Consider the following 18,095-nt stretch of genomic DNA (forward strand, 5'->3'; position numbering starts at 1 on the left):
GGCCTGTCCGGGGAGGCTGATACGGGAATCGAACCGTGCTGCTGGCCTGCTTAAAAAGCCAGCGATTTAGCCTTGTGAGCTAAACCAGCATCTGATATTGCAGCGGACTTTTGCATCTGATATTGGTACAGTGGTTACACCCTGCTGCCTCACTGCGCCAGCGACCTCTGTTCAATTCCGGACTTGGGTGACTGTCCATGTGGAGTTTGGTTTGTATATTCCTCCCTCGTCTGTGTGGGTTTCCTCGGGGAGCTCTGGTTTTCTCAGTCCAAAGATGTGCAGGTTAGGTGGATTGGCCATGATTAATGCGCATGGTTACGAGGGTCAGTGCAGACTTGATGGGGGAAATGGCCTCCTTTTGCGCTGTTGGGATTCTTTCTGCTCCTAACAGTGACCTGTCTTGAAGGAGCAGGAGTGGATGGTGGGAGATAAAAGGAAATGATTGAAGATGGGTTATTAGTGACTGAGCACAGGAGAAGGGAACTGATCGAAACTTTGTCTGGGCATCTTTCCTCTGCTGGGTTGACATCGGATTGAGGTCTTTAATTCACCATCAATGTCTATCCCCTCACACCAGCGAGTGTATTGGGGGGTTTCTGGACAAATTCCCCCAGTTGTTTGGGCTGATTGTCTGGGATCTCCCCCGCACGACCCGGAACCTTTCGCCCCGCATCGGCGGAAGCGACTCCCCCGGAACCGGCAGCGATGCGCAAACCTGCGGTCCGTCAGATGAACCTTCCCGCCCGGCCGGAAAAATCGTGATTGGTGAGTATGTGACTGGAGGGGTGGGGGTGAATGGTGGAGGGGTGTGATTAGGGGTGATGGCGAGGAGGTGCGATAGGGGGTGAGATTTGGGTGACGGGGAGGGGGTGACCGGAGGAGGTGAGATTGGGGGTGATGGGGTGACGTCGAGGGGGTGATGGGGAAGGGGTGAGATTGGGGTGAAGGGGTAGGGGGTGAGATTGGGGTGAAGGGGTAGGGGGTGAGATTGGGGTGAAGGAGTAGGGGGTGAGATTGGGGTGAAGGGGTAGGGGGTGAGATTGGGGCTGCCGGGGAGGGCATGGGATTGGTGGAGGGACAGTGGGGGGATGGCTCCTCAGTTCTGCCCATTCCTGATGTGCTTAATCCCAGAAACAAATCACACAAATCAGCTTTCAAACTATTGGTGCTTGTCCATGGACTATTTCCAAAATACAAATTGGTCAAATGCCAGAGTAGCTCCATGACATAAAGAAGTGACAACAAAAATATCCTCACTGCCAGTCGGTCCACTGAGCTGGACACAGGACTGCTCTCGAGCCAAGGGTGAGTGTCCCTCAACTCCACCAAGGTCAATCATGCCTCAGTGGGTCGCTATCTCACATCTGTGACTGATGGATCCAAATCCACTCCAGAGGTTTGAGAATATAATCTTGGCTGACACTCCCAGTGCCAGACTGAGGAAGTGCAGCAGTGTTGGTGGTGAGGTCCTTTAAGCGAGACAATAAACCGAGGCATAGTTTCTCCTCTCGAGTGGATGTGAAAGATCCCATGGCCCATTGGAAGAAGAGCAGGAAGACTTTTCCTGTGTCCTGCCTAATATTTATATCATGACATCACCGAGGAGAAACATATAGCAAAGTTTCGCACACATAAGTACAGCCTCAACCGGGACCTTGGATTCATGTCGCATTACATTCATCCCCCACCATCTGGCCTGGGCTTGTGAAGTACTTCCAAATGTTCTGGCTTGAGACAATTCACACCTCTTTAACCTGGGGTTACCCCTATCTCTGGATCTGTAAAGACTGAATTACCTGCAAATGCTCGCATTCAAAGGATTGTCTTGCATCTTTGACTTTGTCTATATATGTGTTTCTGGAACATACCTCTTCATTCACCTGAGGAAGGAGCAGTGCTCCGAAAGCTAGTGATTTGAAACAAACCTGTTGGACTTTAACCTGGTGTTGTAAGACTTCTTACTGTGATTACCAAAAAACACATGCTTGTCATTTATCGCTTTGCTGTTTATGGTTCTTGTTTTGTGCCATTTTCTGCTTATTCTTTGGTGGTGAACTGTTGCTTTGATCTTAACATAAGGACCGGGAGGAGCAGGAGTAGACCATTTTGCCCATCCAACCTGCTCTGCCATTCAATACAATCATTACTGATCTTGGGCTTCAACTCCATTTTCCCACCTGCTCCCATAGTCCTTAATTCCCTGAAAGGCCAAAACTGTCCATCGCAGCCTTAAATATTTTCAACAATTGAACATCTATAATTCTTCCAAATATTCACAACTCTTTGATGAAAGAAATGTCTCCCCGTCTCCATCGTAAATGATCAACTGGGGCAGCACGTGGCACAGTGGTTAGCACTATCACATCTTAGCGTCAGGGACCGTGGTACAATTTCCAGCTTGGGTCACTGTTTGTGCAGAGTCTGCATGTTCTCCCCGTGTCTGCATGGGTTTCCTCCGGGTGCTCCGGTGTCCTCCCACAGTCCAAAGATGTGCGGGTTAGGTGGATTGGTCGTGCTAAATTGCCAAGTAGAGTCCAAAAGGTAGGTGGGGTTGCAGGGATTGGGTGGAGGTGTGGGCTTAGGTTGGGTACTCTTTCAGTAGATTCGATGGGGTGAATGGCCTCCTTTAGCACTGTAAATTCTATGATCTATGAACTCCTTATCTTGAGACTGTTCCTGTGTCCTAGATTCCTTGGCCAGTGCTAACAGTCTCTCAGTGTCTATCCTTTTAAGCCCTTTAGAATCTTGAAAATATCAATCCGATCACCTCTTCATTTCTTTATTCTTGTAAACTACAGAGGGTGTAGACCCAATTTACTGAGCTTCTGATCATAGGATAAACCTTACGTCTCAGGGAACAATCGAGTGAACCTTCATTGTACTGCCTCCAATGCAAGTAAAGACTTCTTAAATTTCGAGACCAAAATTGCTCTCACTACTCAAGTTTTTACGCTCTCCCTGTGTCTGTGTGGGTGTCCGGCAGGTGCTCTGGTTTGCTCCCAAAGATGTGCAGGTTAGATTAATTGGGCATGGTAAATAGTCCCTCGGGTTCGGTAGGGTTACTGGGATAGGGCAAGCCACTGGACCGAGAAGGGTTACTGGGATAGGGCAAGCCAGTGGACTAAGGTTGGGTTACTGGGATAGGGCAGGCCAGTGGACCGAGGTAGGGTTACTGGGATCGGGCAAGCCAGTGGACCGAGGTAGGGTTACTGGGATAGGGCAAGCCAGTGGACCGAGGTTGGGTTACTGGGATAGGGAAGGCCAGTGGACCGAGGTAGAGTTACTGGGATAGGGCAGGCCAGTGGACCGAGGTAGGGTTACTGGGATAGGGCAGGCCAGTGGACCGAGGTAGGGTTACTGGGATAGGGCAGGCCAGTGGACCGAGGTAGGGTTACTGGGATAGGGCAGGCCAGTGGACCGAGGTTGGGTTACTGGGATAGGGCAGGCCAGTGGACCGAGATAGGGTTACTGGGATAGGGCAGGCCAGTGGACCGAGGTAGGGTTACTGGGATAGGGCAGGCCAGTGGACCGAGGTAGAGTTACTGGGATAGGGCAAGCCAGTGGACCGAGCTAGGGTTACTGGGATAGGGCAAGCCAGTGAACCGAGCTAGGGTTACTGGGATAGGGCAAGCCAGTGGACCGAGGTAGGGTTACTGCGATAGGGCAAGCCAGTGGACCGAGGTTGGCTTACTGGGATAGGGCAGGCCAGTGGACCGAGGTAGGGTTACTGGGATAGGGCAGGCCAGTGGACCGAGGTAGGGTTACTGGGATAGGGCAGGCCAGTGGACCGAGGTAGGGTTACTGGGATAGGGCAAGCCAGTGGACCGAGGTAGGGTTACTGGGATAGGGCAAGCCAGTGGACCGAGGTAGGGTTACTGGGATAGGGCAAGCCAGTGGACCGAGGTAGGGTTACTGGGATAGGGCAGGCCAGTGGACCGAGGTAGGGTTACTGGGATAGGGCAGGCCAGTGGACCGAGGTAGGGTTACTGGGATAGGGCAGGCCAGTGGACCGAGGTAGGGTTACTGGGATAGGGCAAGCCAGTGGACCGAGGTAGGGTTACTGGGATAGGGCAGGCCAGTGGACCGAGGTAGAGTTACTGGGTTAGGGCAGGCCACTGGACCGAGGTAGGGTTACTGGGATAGGGCAAGCCACTGGACCGAGGTAGGGTTACTGGGATAGGGCAGGCCAGTGGACCGAGGTAGGGTTACTGGGATAGGGCAGGCCAGTGGACCGAGGTAGGGTTACTGAGATAGGGCAGGCCAGTGGACCGAGGTAGGGTTACTGGGATAGGGCAGGCCAGTGGACCGAGGTAGGGTTACTGGGATAGGGCAGGCCAGTGGACCGAGGTAGGGTTACTGGGATAGGGCAAGCCAGTGGACCGAGGTAGGGTTACTGGGATAGGGCAAGCCCGTGGACCGAGGTAGGGTTACTGGGATAGGGCAAGCCAGTGGACCGAGGTAGGGTTACTGGGATAGGGCAGGCCAGTGGACCGAGGTAGGGTTACTGGGATAGGGCAGGCCAGTGGACCGAGGTAGGGTTACTGGGATAGGGCAGGCCAGTGGACCGAGGTAGGGTTACTGGGATAGGGCAAGCCAGTGGACCGAGGTAGGGTTACTGGGATAGGGCAGGCCAGTGGACCGAGGTAGAGTTACTGGGTTAGGGCAGGCCACTGGACCGAGGTAGGGTTACTGGGATAGGGCAAGCCACTGGACCGAGGTAGGGTTACTGGGATAGGGCAGGCCAGTGGACCGAGGTAGGGTTACTGGGATAGGGCAGGCCAGTGGACCGAGGTAGGGTTACTGAGATAGGGCAGGCCAGTGGACCGAGGTAGGGTTACTGGGATAGGGCAGGCCAGTGGACCGAGGTACGGTTACTGGGATAGGGCAGGCCAGTGGACCTAGCTGGGGTGCTCTTTCAGAGGGTCGGTGCAGACTTCTTTAAAAATAAATTTAGAGTACCCAATAATTTTTTTTCCAATTAAGGGACAAGTTTGCATGGCCAATCCACCTAACCTGCACACCTTTGGGTTGTGGGGGTGAAACCCACGCAGATATTTGGGGGAATGTGCAAACTCCACACAGACAGTGATCCAGGGCCGGGATTCGAACCCAGGTCCTCAGTGCCGTAGGCTACACTGCTAACCACTGTGCCACGTGGTGCAGATTTGTTTGACTGGATGGCCTCTTTCTGCACTGTGGGGATTCCACGTTTCTATATGAACATACTAATTAGGAGCAAGAGCATGCTTGCGCTACCGTTCAGTAAGATGAACGTTTATCTGATTGTGGCCTTGGCTCTGCTTTTCCCCGATACCCTTTGATTCCCTTGTTCATTAAAAATCTATCTACCTTTCCCTTAAAAATATTCAGTGACCGGGCTCCAGCTTGGCAGCCCTGGTCACGGCTCCTCTACCGCTGCCGCCGGCCAGGTACTCCACTAGTGGTGGCGACCCTTTGGATATGGGGCCAGTGGAGGAGGCATGTAGGGGAGACGGGTGCGTCGGTTTGGGTGCCAATCTGCGACAACCATCGGTTTGCCCCCGGGAGTATGGATGGGGGGTTTTGAGCATGGTGGCGGGCGGGGGTGGGAAGGGTGGGCGATATGTTCCTGGAAGGGAGCTTTGCGAGTTTGAGGAGCTTGGAGGAGAAATTTGGGCTGGTAAGGGGAAATTATTTTAGGTACCTATAGTTGCGGGACTTTGTTCGTAGACAGGTCCCATCTTTCCCACGCCTCCCGCCAATGGGGATCCAAGACAGAATAGTCTCTAGGGGGGAAGAAGGGGAGGGTAGAGTCTCTGATATTTATAAGGTGCCCATGAGGGAGGAAGGTTCCCAGACGGAAGAACTGAAACTTAAACTTAAATGAGAGGATGAGCTAGGCGGGGAAAAAAGGACTGGCTGTGGGCAGAGGCCCTGAGTAGGGTAAATTCGACCGCGAGATGTGCCAGGCTCGGGCTGATTCAATTTAAGGTCGTTCACCGGGCCCACATGACGGTGGCTCGGATGAGCAAATTCTTTGGGATAGAGGACAAATGCGCTAGGTGCGCGGGAGGACCAGCGAACCACGTTCACATGTTTTGGGCATGCCCTAAGCTTAGGGGGTACTGGGAGGGATTTGCGGGCGTCATGTCCCAGGTGCTAAAAACAAGGGTGGTGATGGGTCCAGGGGTGGCAATTTTTGGGGTTTCGGAAGACCCGGGAGTCCAGGGGGAGAAAGAGGCCGATGTTTTGGCCTTTGCTTCCCTGATAGCCCGGCGACGAATACTATTGGCGTGGAGGGACTCAAAGCCCCCGAAGTCTGAGTTGTGGCTTGCGGACATGACGAGTTTCCTGGGTATGGAAAAAATTAAGTTGAGGGGATCTGTACAGGGGTTCGCCCGGAGGTGGTAACCATTTATTGACTTCTTTGCGGTAGAGAGTAGAGTAGAGTAGGAGGGATAAAATGCCGGGTAGTGCCGGTGGGAGAGGAGCGGGCTTGTGCAGTATTTTACGTTGAAGTATTGAATGTACGTGGATGTTTGCACATTTTTGCCTTTTTTGCTTTCTTTCTGTTGATGTCTGTAACTGTTTACAAAGCCAAAAACTACCTCAATAAAATTGTTTATTAAAAAAAATATTCAGTGACCCCGACTCCACCCCGCTCTGGGAAGGGTTTCACAGACTCACAAGCCTGAGAGAAAAAATTCTGCTCATCTCCATCTTAAATGGGTGACCCCCTCGTACTAGTCTCTCTCACAAGAGGAAACATCCATTCAACATCCACCCTGTCCCATATCCCTGTTTCAGTAAGATTACCTCTCAGTCTTCTAAACTCCAATGTATGCAGGCCCAGTCTGTCCAACCTTTCCTCATACGACAACAAGTATGAATCCAGTGAACCTTCCCTGAATTATTTCTAATGCAAATATTTCCTTTCTTAAATAAATAAATCAAATACACAGTACTCTGGATGTGGTGTCACCAACGCCCTGTACAACTGGAGCAAACCGTTCCTACTTTTATAATTTGTTGCCCTGGCATTTTCCATTTTCCTTTACTCCAGGTGTGGTTTCTCCATCCTCTCTACAATTTCAGCAAGGCTTATTTATTCTGGTTAGAATCATAGAATCACTACAGTGGAGAAGGAGACCATTCTGCCCATCGAGTCCGCACTGACCCTCTGAAAGAGCACCTTCCTCGGCTCATGCCCCTAACCTATGGCAGTAACCCCACCAGACCGTTTGGGCAATAAGGGGCAATTTAGCATGGCCACTCCACATAACCTGCACATCTTTGGACTATGGGAATAAACCGGAGCACCCAGAGGAAACCCACGCAGACATGGGGAGAAAGAATTGAACCAGGTCCCTGGTGCTGTGTGGCAGCAGTGCTAACCACTGTGCCAGCATGCCAACCCAATCCTCTTCAATCCCCTTTCAATAAAGACAACATGCCATTTGTCTTCCTAAATGTTTGCTGTACCTGCATGCTAACGTCTAGCGTTTCTAGTATGAGCACACACAAGTCCCTCTGAACATCAACATTTATATGTTGCATGCCTTTAAAAAATATATGCTGCTTTTCTATTCCTACGCATGGAGTAAACAAACATTGCGCATCCTCACATTATGCTCTATTTGCCACTGTGTTGACCACTCAACTTGTCTGCATCTCTTTGTGTCCTCCAAATAGCTTGCATTCTGACCAGACTTTGTATTGTCAGCAAACATAAGTATATTGCTCTCTGTCTCTTTGTTTAATGTAGACCAACAAATCCCCTGGGTTAGGCAAGGATGAACCAGCTATGGATCCTGGAGTTGGTGTGTCGATGTGAACTGTAGCATCCAAGAAACTTCAGAGAGTTGTGAACACCGCCCAGTCCATCACACAAACTTGCCTCCTATTCATTGCCTCTATCTACAACTCCCGCTGACTATTTTGAGTTCTTTTTGCCCTCAGTCTGGTCTCAGTGAACTCTGAGTCGGATTTGTAGGTATCAATTATCGTTTATTTCAAACAGCTTGCAAGCTTGACTCACTCTGATTACAACAGGACCACCATAGTTCCTGAGATCCCCAGAGCAAGTGAGGACAAAGGGGCAAAGCATCTCATTTCATATACATTCAGGTAGCATCAAGTTTCACATACACACGACCAAATAAGGTAATGGTAATGAATGCAAGATTCCCATAGGTCTTCCTCACACATTCGTTGACCAGACCATAGGGCCTCACGGTAGCATAGTGGTTAGCATCAATGCTTCACAGCTCCAGGGTCCCAGGTTCGATTCCCGGCTGGGCCACTGTCTGTGTGGAGTCTGCACATCCTCCCCGTGTGTGCGTGGGTTTCCTCCGGGTGCTCCGGTTTCCTCCCACAGTCCAAAGATGTGCGGGTTAGGTGGATTGGCCATGCTAAATTGCCCGTAGTGTAAGGTTAATGGGGGGATTGTTGGGTTACGGGTATACGGGTTACGTGGGTTTAAGTGGGGTGATCATTGTTCGGCACAACATCGAGGGCCGAAGGGCCTGTTCTGTGCTGTACTGTTCTATGTCTATGTAACTCGATCTTCACAATTACTGATCCTGATAGGTCCACTATACATTCCTCAGCCCTGAGGGCCCCTTTCACCCAGCATCCTTTGCAACACCCTTTGCACAAAGAACCGGTCCTAATGGCTACCCATCCTGGCCATGCTTTGCCCAGTTACAGGCAATTACAGACTGCTACCCATTTTCTCCAGCCTAAGCTAGAGATGTTTAAAAGTCCGCTAACCTAACTCCTTATTCTACTGTAGTATGATTTTACTCCTAACTTGGCCTAACTACCGATCATGCCTTTCTGTTCATTTCCTCATTCCCTCCTTTTATCATTCTATGATAACTACTATTCCGCCTCCTAACCAACATTCCCTTTCGCTACCTGCTGACAACGGGACACCGGTGACGTTGTGGCCGATGCATTGGCCTGACGTCTGGGTTACGCTACACCTCCGTTCAGTGCAGGGGGAGAACAGACATGTTATATTTCCTTTCACCTCTGCCACAGGGGTCTCTATTGGGAGAGAAATGTTTGGGTAGGTAGTCCCTCTGATGGTCAAAAGTGTGCTAACAATTTGCCAGACCAACAATAGTCCTGTTGCTGTCTCGGTCCAAATTTAGATTTTGGTTAGGCATACAACTTCCAGTGTCCGTTATAAACATCCCCAGGTTAATAACCTGTATCGATGTCTAGTCTGGAAGACCGTCCCGCAATTCATTACACACCGTACATTAACACCTCATCACATTTTTACAGCCACTGGCCCTCTGTCCGGGTTCCTTCTGGTTTGATGGTTGCCAGTAACGGGATGTCATCTTGGTAATTGGTGATGGGCCGAGTCTATCGGCATCATCCGAGCCATAGTCATCTTACAACACATATTAAGGCATCCAATGATTATACAGTATACAATTATAATAACAAGTATTATCAATCCATGCATCAGGTAAAACCCCATGACCGACCTATGAGAGCTGACTCTGGGCTGAATCCTGCTTTAGGGTTTATATCCCTCTTATAGTTGTACTGACTAGCAGCTAGCCTCGATCCTTGTCATTTGTGTGTACATATCGTGATTTGTAAACCATGCACGGAAATCAATTGTAAATTCATCTATCTCGCAGACCAGTGTCGATAGACTCTTTGTATTGTTCTTTCCTCAAGTCCAATCACCGTGAACCATAGCTGTCGCTACTCAGGAAGGTAACACAATAGCTATATCCGTGTGTTCCACCACCTCCAAGTCATCTGACTACCTTGGGGTAGCAGCACCGTAGAAGCTTCCTCATGTCCCTTAGAAACAGCACACAACTCAGTCCATAAGCGACCAAAAAGGTCTTTTATCCCTCACTGGTTTTGTTTAGGAAGTGCTTTCCATTTCTCATTGGAATGGTAAATTATGATATCATGTATTATCCACTGATTATCTTGCTTTATTAGTTGCAGAAGCTTCAATCGATCCTGTTTCTATTCCTGACTTCCTCACACTAACGTTGAACATTGTGTTGAACCATGTAGCCTGCCAGCCCTGGCTTACATGAGACAATAACTCAGTTTTCTTCAAATCCCTTTTGTTCGTTATCATTTTCCTTGCAATTACAGACTGCTACCCATTTTCTCCAGCCTAAGCTAGAGATGTTTAAAAGTCCACTAACCTAACTACTGTAGTAAGATTTTACACCAAACTTGGCCTAACTACCCATCATGCCTTTCTGTTCATTTCCTCACCGCTGCCATGGGAAAGCGAGCAGCATAATCAAAGACCCTTCCCACCCGGCTTACTCACTCTTCCAACTTCTTCCATCGGGCAGGAGATACAAAAGTCTGAGAGCACGCAGAGACAGATTCAAAATCAGCTTCTTCTCGCTATTCCCCGACTCCTAAACGACTCTCTTATTAATAATAATAATCGCTTATTGTCACAAGTAGGCTTCAATGAAGTTACTGTGAAAAGCCCCTAGTCGCCATATTCTAGCACCTGTTCGGGGAGGCCAGCACGGGAATTGAACCCCTGCTGCTGGCCTTGTTCTGCATTACAAGCCAGCTGTTTAGCCCACTGTGCTACACCAGCCCTTATGGACTGACCTGATTAATACTACATCCCTGTATGCTTCACCCAATGCTGGTGTCTATGTATTTACATTGTGTACCCTATGTTGCCCTATTATGTATTTTCTTTTTATTTTATTTTCATGTACTGAAGGATCTGTTTGAGCTGCATGCAGAAAAATACTTCTCACTGTACCTCGGTACACGTGACAATACACAAATCCATCCATCCTCTCTGTGCCTTCCTAATGTGATTCTTAATGTTTCTGCTTCCTTGCCCTGCTTTCCTTCAGATTAAGAATGGACTGCCTTGACAATATGCTGACAGACCCCTTGGAATTGGGATCTGCTGCTGAGGTCAATGGTACTGGTATCATGGAGGAGTGTTTGCTTGGTGGAACCAGGGTCAGTCTTCCAGAGGATCTGCTAGAAGATGTGAGTACAACCTGAGCGACCTTGTGCTGAGCTCTGCTCTGTCATTAAAGATGTTTCTGACCTTTTGCTAACTTTGTGTGGCTCTTCAGCCTGTTCATAGCTGCCAGTATGAATCACTGGGGGCTATTGCCAGAGGAGACTCGGTAATGGGAAAAGAACCAGAGGGGATTTGGAGGAACGATCCAAATTTAATGACGTGTCAGCTGAAGGCAGCGCTCTCTCTGAGTCAGAAAGTTCTGGATCCAAGTCTCGTACATATTCCAGGCTGGCATGAGAAATTTTAACTATTTATTCTGTTATTCTTAAACTGTTGAATAATATTCACACTGCTGTTAACCCAAAGATCTCCCTCCCAGATATTTACTTCCAGTGACTGAGGGACCTGATCATTTCTGAGGCATTGCAATGTTTTTGAAGCGATGGGTAAATTGTTTAGCATTGGGATGAACTGAGGACACGTGAGACAAAGATTTTCTTTACAAGGGAATGAATGGCATCCTATAAAAGTAACCAGAGATAGCCAATCCAGATACAGTTTTGATGAATTATAACGAAATTGAGGCCATGTGTTTATACGGAACCTTTCACAATCTCAGAATAGCACAAAACGATACACAACCAAATTCTGAAGTGTTGTTCTGTTTTTGGGGGTGATTTAAAAGTCAGAAGAATGTTGTGATCCTAATATTCATTTTATAATCTGAAAAAGCCTGGAATGTGACATTCTGAGTTGCTGCTTTAGTGTGAAAGCTCAGCTGGGTATGAGGAAACCTTCAGTATATACAGTTTCAGGTACAGATTCATAACTCCTTGAAGGTGGAGTTTCAGGTGGACAGGGTGGTGAAGAAGGCATTCAGCGTGCTAGGTTTTATTGGTCAGAATATTGAATGCAAGAGTTGGGACATCTTGTTGAAGTTGCACAGACATTGGTAAGACCACACATGGAATACTGTGTTCAGTTCTGGTCACCCTATTATAGGAAGGATATTGTTAAACCAGAAAGAGTGCAGAAGAGATTTACGGAGATGCGACCAGGACTTGATGGTCTGAGTTATAAGGAGAGGCTCGATAGGCTGGGACTTTTTCCCCTGGAGCGTGGAGTGTTAGGGGTGATCTTGTAGAGGTCCAAAAAATAATGAGGAGCATAGATAAGGTAGTCAACAGCTTTTCCAAAAGGGTCACTGTCTGCGTGGAGTCTGCACGTCCTCCCCCTGTGTGCGTGGGTTTCCTCCGGGTGCTCCGGTTTCCTCCCACAGTCCAAAGATGTGCGGGTTAGGTGGATTGGCCATGCTAAATTGCCCGTAGTGTCCTAATAAAAGTAAGGTTAAGGGGGGGGGGGGGTTGTTGGGTTACGGGTATAGGGTGGATACGTGGGTTTGAGTAGGGTGATCATGGCTCGGCACAACATTGAGGGCCGAAGGGCCTGTTCTGTGCTGTACTGTTCTATGTTCTATAGAGGAGTCTAGAACTAGAGAGCATAGGTTTAAGGTGAGAGATTCAAAAGAGACCAGAGGGGAAATTTTTCACACAGAGGGTGGTGAGCATCTGGAACGAGCTGCCAGAGGCAGTGGTAGAGGCGGGTACAACTTTTTCCTTTAAAAAAAACAGTTAGACAGTTACATGGGGCAGCACGGTAGCATTGTGGATAGCACAATTGCTTCACAGCTCCAGGGTCCCAGGTTCGATTCCTGCTTGGGTCACTGCCTGTGCGGAGTCTGCACATCCTCCCCGTGTGTGCGTGGGTTTCCTCCGAGTGCTCCGGTTTCCTCCCACAGTCCAAAGATGTGCAGGTTAGGTGGATTGGCCATGATAAATTGCCCTTAGTGTCCAAAATTGCCCTCAGTGTTGGGTGAGGTTACTGGGTTATGGGGATAGGGTGGAGGTGTTGACCTTGGTTAGGGTGCTCTTTCCAAGAGCCGGTGCAGACTCGATGGGCCGAATGGCCTCCTTCTGCACTAAATTCTATGATCTATGGGCAGAGTGGGGATAGAGCAATATGGGCCAAATGTGGGCAAGTGGGACTAGGTTAGTGATAGAAACTGGGCGGCTTGGACAAACTGGGCCAAAGGGCCTGTTTCAATGGTGTAAACATCTACGACTCTAAATAGTAATGCTGTAAACTCGAATGTGGCATCTCCAGTGACACCTAAAACTCGCTTCCATTTTTCATTTGATATAATGTTCAAATCTGTCATCCTTCCCTGTTGTTTCCAGCAATGAATAATTTTCCAGTGTACAGTTCTGGATTCATTTGTAGATTATTTGGAATGGCTGGTTTGAAAAACAGAAAGGTGGGTGATGGTGATTGGATTCATTACCACTTGAAGTATGTTTTGGAAGGAGGCGCGGGGAGTGCAGTAGGTGGGAGGATGGTTGGGAGAACTTTAATCATCTAAACAGTCTCCACCATTCCTGACCTCAGCTGACCTGCAGATGGCATTGTGCAGATGTGGGAATTATGCTGCTTTCTACTGAAATGCAAGGGCAGTATTTTTGAGAAGCTACTTTGCAGAGATCTGCTTTTTATTTGACTGGCACTACCTACAGGGTTTGTAATTTGAATCTTTGTCTCCACAGCCTGATATCTTCTTCGAGGTGGTGAGCCGCAACACCTGGGAAGAGGTCCTGTCCCAGTCCCAGAGAGACCACTTGAGGAAGTTGCTCCCACAATTCAGTCAGAATAACCTGGAGCGACAGGACAACATCATCACAGGGCTCTTCAATGGAGAGAATTTCCGCTTTGGAAATCCTGTGTGCATCGCTCAGAAACTCTTCCGAGGTATATCCCTGCAGATTGCTCCAGCGCCTTGTCAGTGTACAGTTATATAACAACGTCTTCATGCTTTATTTAACAACAAAAATGAGAAAGAAAGTGTTTGTTTTTTGAAATTCTGTACAATACAACTGAATGGTAAACCAATATGGCGTTTGACCCATTGGTGTTCTGTAGAACGGGACTGAATGGGATGGCGTTTGACAGATGGGAATTCAGTCCAAGGGATTAAATCAAAAGAGTTACTTGAGCTTTATTGGGAGGGAAAGGGATTTGATTCAGTGGTTGGACTGTTTCTGTTGCTGATTATTGTCTTTTTCTGCAGATGGCTACTTTAACCCAGCGGTGGTTAAGTACAGAAGGCTGTGTATGAAATCACAGTACAAACGTTACCTGTACTCCCAGCAGCAGCATTTCCACAAACTGTTGAAACAGATCCTTATCTCGAGAAAGGTAGGAATGACAGGAGTGGTGATAGAGTGGTGGGAGCGTGGTGGGACAAATGATTGTAACTGTTGAGGTGAAGCATTGATAGGATCTGTCCATAACAACATGCTTCATGGTAAATGAGGGTCCAGCCTCCAGTTTGTGTTAACATTTACTGGAACACTGCAACAGGCCAAGGATGGACATGTGGGATGGACTAGGGGTCTTGAGTTCCAGGTGAGAGGGGAAAAGTTTCATGGAAATATACGTGGAAAGTTCTTTACGCAGAGGGTGGTGGGTCCCTGGAACGCATTGCCGGCGAAGGTGGTAGAGGCGGGCACGATAGTGTAATTTAAGATGTATCTAGACAGATACACGATGGGCAGGGAGCAAAGGGATACAGATCCTTAGAAAATAGGCGACAGCTTTAGATAGAGGATCTGGATAGGTGCAGGCTTGGAGGGCCGAAGGGCCTGTTCCTGTGCTGTAAATTTTCTTTGTTCTCTTTGTTCTTTGTGGGCATGAGAGCAAGGTGCTGAGTTGAAATGGCAAGTGACAGGGATGTTGGATGGTGCTTGCGGGCTGAGCAAAGGTGTTTTGCAAAGCAGGCAACCACTTGTTAAGTTTTGCGTACACTGAGCACTGACCTTTAGTCACACAAAGGATATCTTACCTTTGTGCCACTTCTTAGCACCTTCCCCTGCCACAGTGTCCGACACATCTTTGTTGCAATGTCACCTAGCCCCCACTATTCACTGACCTTTTGCTCTGTTGTACCTTGCTCTCTACCTCCTCTTACACAGTTTACAATCCATCGCATTTCTCCTGCTCTTTAACTTATTTGGACTTGAAACGTGAGCTCTATTTTATCTCTCCACACGTGCTGCTGAATCTTTCCAGCATTTTCTGTTTTTACTTCTAAATTAGTCTGACCGCTGAATGCTGATCGCTGAGTGCACAGTTCATTGAACCTGTCAGGCCCTATTGCACATTTTGACTATTTTAAATGTAGAGAAATTTTGTGAGATTGAGGCAGTGAGAGTGTGGCAAATTTCTGAATATTGAGACACTATGGCCATGTGTCCAGGACCTGGTAAAGTGCTTCACTGAGCACGACTCAGGAAGCAGAATTGGAAATCTGTGTCAGATGAGGAAGGATCAGCCTTGCTTTAAACCCAAGTCTAAACGTGGATTGTTGTAACATCAAATACATCGTGCAGCATTTCAATTAATTGGATGATGTTTCAGGAGTTGCTGGAATTGGCGAGGAAGAGTGGCCCTGACATGGCCCTGAAGAGGAAATACCAGGCAATCTCCAGCCAGAAGGAGGAGGAGAGGCGAGTACAAAGCCGATATGAAAAGATTCTGCGAGAGGTAAAGGAGGAGTGTGAAGATAACAGCATCTCATCCGACGAGGAAGGTAAGGACTCCTATGGGCTGGCTTAAAACATACCAGATCATAAAATGTTGGGTGAGGAGGAGCAAGCACCAGGCAAAACCTTCCTGACATTTGCATGCATTCAAGAACATTCAGTGCTCATAGCATTGAACATAGAACATATTTTGCAGAAAGAGGCGATTCGGCCCATTGAGTCTGCACTGACCCACTTAAGCCCTCACTTCCACCCTATCCCTTAACACAATAACCCCTCCTAAACGTTTTGGATACTAAGGGCAATTTATCATGGCCAATCCACTAAACCAGCATGTCTTTGGACTGTGGGAGGAAACCGGAGAACCCGGAGGAATCCCACGCAGACACAGGGAGAACATGCAGACTCCGCACAGACAGTGACCCAGCGGGGTATCGAACCTGGGACCCTGGCGCTGTGAAGCCACAGTGCTATCCACTTGTGCTGCCTGGTACGCAGCATTATACTGTACGTAGCACTTTGACAGATGATGACTGTGCATGTAGGATACTAATCATTTCAGCCCAGGACATCAGTGCATGTGTTCATCATGGTCCTGTCCTAGGCCCAACCATCTTCAGCTGCTTCATCAAAGACCTTCCTTTCTGCAACCGTTCCTTGACTTTCTAGGAGAGCGTTAATATGTCAGCAGCAGCAGCAAACCTGGGTGGGCGGGGGGGGGGGGGGGGGGGGGGTGCTGCGCTGCCCTCGGTTCCAACAAAGGTGAAAGGTAAAGAAACCAAAGCCAAGCTTCTTGGATGAGGGCAATAGAGAATAGGGTGAATCAGAAATATGAGGGTGAGGGCTATGATGCATGTCAGGTGAGGTCTTCAAGTAAGAACCAGCCAAAATACAATAGTTTGAGAGGAGACGTGAAGAGGATAATAGGATTGGCGGAAGCAGAGGAATATAATGGAATGACAGTTAACAAAAACTTATTTAGATTTAATTTATCTGGTCCCATGCGGAACAATGGGCAGCCAGACTCTGCCTTGGCCCTGCTCCATTGCAATCTCCTTCTCCTTCGCTGCAGCTCAGGTGATCCACACTTGGAGGTCCTCCCTAAATATACTTCGCTGGGCTTTAGCTAGCCCTGTATTTCTTTCACCTTGTGATGTCTATTTACTGTAACTCTGGGAGGGCATATGTCGGGGAGACAAAATACATATCCTGCCAGTCTCCGTTGTCTTTGCACCATATTGTGTAATAATATCTTGCAGGTGCCTCTGACTGGTCCTCTGCATCACTTCATATTGATGCTGTCTCCATATATTGCCCAGGATCTTACGTAAGGAACGCCAATGAAGAACATGCAGCTTATGTGATACCTTTTTCTGTTCTGTTATTGTGGCATAGATTGCAGTTAGTATTGCTATGGACATGTAGAGTCACAGCTTCTTGGCCGTGTTGATAATGTTGGATACCCAGATTACGTGGAACCTGGAAGACTAATGCTGGTTTGCAGATTCTTGTGTGGATGCCAATCTTTACATCACCCTCCCTCCCTGGAAATGTTTCTTCCTCGGTTGGGGAAGTGGTTGTTAGAATTCCTACAATGCAGAAGGAGGCCAATTGGACCATCGAGCCTGCACCAACCCTCTGAAAGAGCACCCTACCTGGCCCACACCCCACTCTGTCCACACAGACAATCACCAAAGGCCAGAATTGAACCTGGATCCCTGGCACTGCAAGGCAGCAGTGCTAACCCCTGTGTTACTGTGCCGCCGCTTATCCTTGATGTCCTCGGTGTTTTGTTGCCCAATAATGATGGGAGACGTTGTTGCTATCAAGCTGTCAATGACCTTGTCATCTTGCACCTGACGTGCAAACTAACTTTGATGTTGTTGCACTCGAGACTGATGGTCAAAAGCACGATCCTTTGGCTGTCACCATCTGTGGGGCTGGGTTTCAGTTGGTTGAGGATGCCCTGAAAATGTTCCGCCCACCTTGCCTCCTGCTCCCTGTCGGTCGATAGCTGTCCCTGCGGTGTTGCTTCTTGTTCCAGTCAGTTCCTGGATGATCCTCTAAAGCGTCTGAGTCATTCCAATTTGCCACTTCTTGTGCCTCCCTTTTTCACTCCATCCACCCTCATTTGTCTCTTGTGCAGCTCTTCTTCATGGCTTTATCCAATCTTCTGTACTTCTCATCCTCTTCTCACTTTTGCTCAATGATCTTTTGCTTTTCCCTCTTGCTCTTCACCAGCAATTTCTTTCTTTCTTTCATCAATCACTTTCAACCTGGTTCAGTGATCAATTGTTTCTTGTTAGTTCTTCTCCGCCCAATGGTGACTTCTGCACTCTCCTTAATCCCTCTTTTGAAGATTTCCCATTGTTCCTCGATGTTGCCTACTTCAGTACTATTTGAAATCTGTTGGAGAGAACCATCTAGAAACAGTCCACCATATCCTTGTCCTTCAGTCTCTCCATTGCAAATGGCCGTTGTGGCATCATGGTTGTTGCCTTCTTCAGCTCCAGTTGTATCTT

General features: G+C 48.3%; 1 protein-coding gene across 4 annotated transcripts in view; it reads left to right on the forward strand.

Moving 5' to 3' along the window:
- The first annotated feature begins 666 nt into the window (after positions 1 to 666).
- Positions 667 to 18,095, forward strand: part of nfrkb (nuclear factor related to kappaB binding protein) — a 146,311-nt gene continuing 128,882 nt past the window's right edge. For 3 of the 4 annotated variants that reach the window (XM_038779406.1, XM_038779407.1, XM_038779404.1), the window contains exons 1-5: positions 667 to 765; positions 10,860 to 11,001; positions 13,579 to 13,780; positions 14,100 to 14,227; positions 15,449 to 15,620. In XM_038779406.1, coding sequence (XP_038635334.1) covers positions 10,867 to 11,001; positions 13,579 to 13,780; positions 14,100 to 14,227; positions 15,449 to 15,620 — 637 coding nt within the window. In that variant the 5' untranslated portion in view covers positions 667 to 765; positions 10,860 to 10,866. Of the gene's footprint in view, positions 766 to 9,700; positions 9,721 to 10,859; positions 11,002 to 13,578; positions 13,781 to 14,099; positions 14,228 to 15,448; positions 15,621 to 18,095 lie in introns of those variants that run through there. The other variant, XM_038779405.1, reaches the window with a different exon arrangement.

This window comes from Scyliorhinus canicula, chromosome 19 (assembly GCF_902713615.1).
Source record: "Scyliorhinus canicula chromosome 19, sScyCan1.1, whole genome shotgun sequence".
Lineage (NCBI taxonomy): Eukaryota > Metazoa > Chordata > Chondrichthyes > Carcharhiniformes > Scyliorhinidae > Scyliorhinus > Scyliorhinus canicula.